Genomic DNA, 6,000 nt, shown 5'->3' on the forward strand with positions numbered 1-6,000 from the left:
AGAAATACCTAAATTAAAATGCATATCTTTCTATAATAATAATTAATTTTATTTTTTTCCATTTATTTACGTTAAAAGATTTACTGCACCCACAGACCATACAAATATAATCCGGACAGAACAGTATTAAAACCATTCTACTTCTAATGCTGATCTACACCGATCAGCCATAACATTATGACTACCTGCCTAATATTGCGTAGGTCCCACTTTTGCTGCCAAAACAGTTCTGGCCTGTCGAGGCATGGACTCCACTAGACCTCTGAATGTGTGCTTGTGGTATCTGGCACCTAGACCTTAGCAGCAAGTCCTTTAAGTCATGTAAGTTGCTACATGGCGCCTCTGTGAATGCTTCCTGGTGCCAAGTGTTCTCCAGGAAAGCAATGTACACGCACCCGGCCATTCACGTGATGAAAAAGAAAATGTGATTCATCAGACTAAGCCACCTTGCTCCATTGCTTTGTGGTCCAGTTCTTATGCTCACGTACCCATTGTAGGAGCTTTTGGCAGTGGAAAGGGGTCAGCATAGGCACCCTGACTGGTCTCTGGCTATCCAGCTCCATATATAACAAACTGTGATGCACGGTGTGTTGTGACACCTTTATATCAGAATCAGCATTAACATTTTCAGCAATTTGAGCTACAGTAGCTCGTCTGTTGGATTTGACCATACGTGCCAGCCTTGTGCATTAATGAGCCTTGGCTGCCCATGGCCCTGTTGCCAGTTCGCCGCATTTCCTTCCTTGGACCACTTTTGATAGGTACTGACCACTGCAGACCAGAAACACCCCACGAGAGCTGCAGTTTTGGAGATGATCTGACCCAGTCGTCTAGCCGTCACAATTTGGCCCTTGTCAAAGTCACTCAGATCCTTATGCTTGCCCATTTTTCCTGCTTCTAACACATCAACTTGGAGTATGAAATGTTCACTTGCTGTCTAATATATCCCACCCACATACAGATGCCATAATTACAAGATTATCAGTGTTATTCACTTCACCTGTCAATGGTCATAATGTTATGGCCGATCTTTGTATATTTTAATTATGTATTGATGTCTTCTACAGTACTGCAGCACTGGCGGTTTTCCCAACATTAACATGGAATATGACCCAATACATTCCATAGCCTGTTAGCCACAGCTTTGTGTTCATGTTCACAAGGGTTAAATTCATTGTTCGTTATTTTGATGTGAAGTTTTGTAGGTACCCAGGTGCCTATTTACTTTCCATTCATATATAAATCTATCCAATCACCTATCATAACTTATGGCATTTCATTGCTTCACACTTATTTATAGTTAGCAATGTTGTGCATTAACAAACACAGTATATGATATAGTAGGATAATTACTCTGCAGTGCATCAGGAATTTTAGGAGTAAATCATATCAATAACAGGGAGAATGTCCATATGCAGACAATGTGAACTTATTGATGGGTATGGGGTGTTTACTGAAATGTCCACTACAAAGCTTTTTATTGCTTACACATAACCAAGTTATTTTTAAATACTGTGAGCTTTATTCCATCAAACTGAGCAAACCACCCTGGGCTAATAGACTAAAGCAGTGCACATTGACGTATAATCATTTATTGATTAAATATTACCGTATTTGCTCGATTATAAGACAAGGTTTTTTCCAGAGCAAATGCTCCTCGTCTTATAACCGGGGTCGTCTTATAATCAGATCCCTGTAGCGATGCAGGGGACCTGGATCCTCCTGTCCCCCCCCAACTTACCGGTACTTTTGAGTCCCCGGTGCTTAGTCCGGGCAGCGTGTAGAGCTCTACGCGATTAGCATACACAATTCCGTGATCTCTGACAGCCGGGGAAGGTCTGCTCGATGGATGCAGACAGTTCTGGTAAGTTTGGAGGAGGGAGGAAGGGAGGGAGTGTTAAATGGGGGGCATAAGGCATTTCTGGAGTTCTCTATGAAATGCCTTTTAACCCCCTTAATGCTACTCTGCCTCCAGAAATGCCTTTTAACCCTCTATGTGCCACTCTGCCTCCTGAAATGCCTTATACCTCCCTATATTCCACTCTGCCCCATAACATGCCTTTTAACCCCAAAATGCCAGAGTGGCATATAGGAGTATATGGCAATTCTGGAGGCAGAGTGGTACATAGGGGGTCAAAAGGCATATCATGGGGCACAGTGGCATTTAGAGAGTTAAAAGGCATATCATGGGGCACAGTGGCATATAGGGGGTATAAGGCATTTCTGGGGCAGAGTGGCAAGCCAGGGGGCAGATGTGCATAACTTGGGGGGTGGCAGGTTGAAAAAAACAGAAATAAAAATAAAATATTTTTCTCAATCATAGCTTTTATTAAAAAAAAAAAAATTGTTCACATAGTTTACATGAATTAACATCTACTGGTAAAACTTTTTTCCTATAGGGTCGTCTTATATTCAGGCTTTTTCTTTTTTTCATAAATTAATATTCAGATTTTGGGGGGTCGTCTTATAATCAGGGTCGTCTTATAATCGAGCAAATGCGGTATACTGTGTGACATATATATATCCAAAATGTAGTTGTTAATTGCCCCCTAACTTATCTATTAATTAAACAAAAAATGAACTACTGCTCAGATATTTGTCAAACGGGTAAAACTCCCTTTGTCACATAAACCTTGCCATCTGCTATTGATTGTAACTACCATACAATTGATCGGCATGACAGGATTTACAGAAACAAAGAAGTAAATGGCATATGAGAACTATTCATCTCATCTAGTTTGCCCAGGCCTGATGTGGTGACAGTCTTTATCTTAATCTTTGGTCTTGTCTTAGATGCAGAATAGCTTTATACAGATGTGCTATCCCTGTGACAGGTACTTGTCTGTATTCACTAAGCCATGAGTTGTAGGACAGCAAAGGTGAGTTGAAACATTCCAGCTCACAGTTATGTATTATAAACAGCCTGTCACAGGAGGCTTATCATTTATGAAGGGATGCGTTGGCCTTACAAAGACCCAGACTGGTCTCTAACATTGTTCCATTCTCGGCCGAACTGCTGTTCCAGCAGTAGGTTGGGTGCTGCAGTGCAATTCCCCCAGCTGGATATGCCCAAGTGCACGTTACGTGAGTTTAAAAAAAGTAGCTTGCGTTCTCATATCCAGTCATTGGCTGCACTTACATCATTTGTGGCTATCTGCCTTAAAGTGCCAGGGCTGGCTGGTTTTCACAGGTTTCAAGTTGTTCTTTAAGTCATTTTCTCACTTGCTGACATTTCACACCCAGTGACAATCTAGCGATGTTCAGAACACTGTAAAAGTTAAAGGTTTCCAGACCTACAACCCAGTTCATTAAAATATCCTCAGTGTTATTTAAGTCTTCCTGCTCAACAAAGAAACCTATTTGCACAGTTAAAACAAAATAGCATGGGACTGACTGCACACATCCTATCAAAAAATGACAATTCCAAATAGCGAACTAACACCTTTACTAAATGACTATTTTGCAGGAAATTGGAAAAGTAACATGTGATATGGGATTCCTATTAACATTCTGTACAGTTGAGTGTTATATTGCTTATATATTCTGATTGTGTTAATAAAAAAAATATGTTTTTTCCCCAGATTGATTTATTAGAAACTCCCATGCAACAATACCCTGCATCACAGCCATCCCCAAAGAGATTGTCACCATCAGTTCACATGATGCCAGGGACAAGGTCTACGGTGAACCAAGCACAAACTACACAGATGAGCCATTCGTCGCACATGCAAATGGTAGACAGGTATACCACATAAGCTTTTGCTTACCAAAATAAAAAATAGGACATTGACAGCAGAAAAAGAACCAATCGACCCATCTAGTCTGCCCATTTTTCCTGATGTAAAGAACTAGACAAATCTGGGAAATATATCATCGCTCCACTCCTATCATTCAGGATTCCACATGGATATATATATGTTTTGGTAAAATATGGGCAATATTATACAATATAAACACTATACTGTGTGTTATTACAGACATATACATGTAGACACTAATGGATACAAACATCACAAGTAAAGTCTGTCACAAAGTTATACAAATACAGATAAACCCCTATTGGCCATCTGGCAAACTGGGCAAATGCCCCATGGGTTGGTGCCCGATGACACTGAATGCTCACCTTAACCGCTTTTAAAGTCATAAGATTTGGCCTTGTAGTGTCCGGCTGCAGGCTAGATATGTGTGCCTGCATGTTGCTAGAGTTAAGAGTGTTGGATGCGGGTGCGCATAAGTCTTTTAAGAACCTTGAAGTACAAGGACCTTTTTTCTTCCTTAGGCTGGCCCTGAATATAGAGATGCCCATGCTGGTCTCACACATGCCAACCAGCCAACGTGCTGCTCCCTCCCTTCCTCAAACCTCAGACATCTTAGTTTTAAGTACATTATATAATCTTACTCTTTAAAACCTGAAAAAAATAAGTCTGAGGCTAATCATTAGACAACTAATTGCACTTTTTTAACATTTATGTAATATGCATATTTATTTTTCAGTTCAGAGGCACTCAGGCGTGAACTTGAAAGAGAGAAGATGATGAAAAGACTCTTAATGACAGAACTCTGAAAATTCTTGTGTTCACCACGGACTAGGCCTGTATAGTGCCTTGTGTCTTTTTTTACATTCCACTGTGTTCCTAAGGCAATGCATATCTATTCCAGTGCATTTTATTTACTGGGCCAAAACTAGTGATGCCAGACACTTTGAGGCATATTAAGAAACCAGACTTTGCATGGAAACAGAAGAAAAGTTTATCTTCACGGATGTTTATCTTGTATAGTACTTTGTAAATAATTTAACAGATTTACACACTGAATATTTTACTAGTTGAAAAGACACATTTTATTATCTCACAAATTCTCATAGCATATTTTTTTTAAGAACGATGCCGTTAGAGCAACAGGGACAGTGCTCACCGAAAGCAGTCTAAAAACATCAGGCGGCTAAGAACCCTCTTGGTTCCTTTGTAAGAACGTATGTTATGTACCAGCTGGCGTATTTCACTGGCCACTTATTTATTTCAAATATGATACTGTATTTCTGGAGAGAAAAATGGAGTCACTTCATTGAGCTTCTTGTTCTTTAGCTACCTTTTGAAGGGCGACTAATGGTTAATTAACCCATTAACTCTTTTGAAAAAAAGAGAAGCAACATAACTCTTGCATGTTACAAATGAATTTATCTACAATCTAGTCCCCAGTATTTTTGTTTTCTTGTGTTGGAGTTCAATATATTTTATTGCATGCAACTTAATGCTTGCAAATTGGCACATCTGGAAGTCTTATTTTTAACTAAAGGTTGCCTGCACTAATTTACATGCAGTAAAATGCACACAAAAATGGATACCAATTTGCATTTACCATGAAAACCGGTCTAGATTACTGTATATTTTGTTGAATGGTTTTATTGCGCTTTCCAAGCATAAATAAGCAAAAGTACCTCAAGAAGCCATCTTGTTTTTTCAACAGCTGTCTTGTAAGTTAACGTTCCGTGGCTGCATTGCTTATAGAATTTATTATATACTGTGAGATCAATAACATCCCTTTGCCGGCAGAAAATGTATGCATTTTAAACTGAAAAATGCTACTGTAGATGTAGCCTGTAAAAACAAAATGGCAGCTCCCAGCAGATGCATTTTGCATATGTTATTCATGGTATATTTGAAAATTAATATTGCACAAATAAAGAGCATGGTGATCAGGGACAACATATTTTTATGATTTATTTGTTTTTTTGTTTCCTATTTAAAATGTGAAAATTCATCTATTAATATGATTTATGATATAAAACAAAGATTTAAATGCTGCCTTTGGTAAAACTTTAGTATATTATTGTACAGTAATCCATTGCCCAGACCTTTCACACTCAAAGGATGTGGCGGTTTTTAATATTAAGGCACCTGCAAGAAATGTTGGGATTGACTCATTGATGAAGAAAACATAGAAAGTTGAATCATAAAATATGAATTCAGAAGTGAACAATTACCCTGCCATGTATAATTA

General features: G+C 38.8%; 1 protein-coding gene across 1 annotated transcript in view; it reads left to right on the forward strand.

The window, feature by feature from the left end:
- Positions 1-4,747, forward strand: part of LOC128497280 (band 4.1-like protein 4B) — a 39,489-nt gene extending 34,742 nt beyond the window's left edge. The window contains exons 7-8 of the mRNA XM_053467262.1: positions 3,582-3,742; positions 4,495-4,747. Of these exons, the coding sequence (XP_053323237.1) occupies positions 3,582-3,742; positions 4,495-4,564 (231 nt within the window). The 3' untranslated portion in view covers positions 4,565-4,747. The remainder of the gene's footprint in view (positions 1-3,581; positions 3,743-4,494) is intronic.
- Positions 4,748-6,000: the final 1,253 nt, after the last annotated feature.

This window comes from Spea bombifrons, chromosome 5, assembly GCF_027358695.1.
Source record: "Spea bombifrons isolate aSpeBom1 chromosome 5, aSpeBom1.2.pri, whole genome shotgun sequence".
In the NCBI taxonomy this organism is placed as follows: domain Eukaryota; kingdom Metazoa; phylum Chordata; class Amphibia; order Anura; family Pelobatidae; genus Spea; species Spea bombifrons.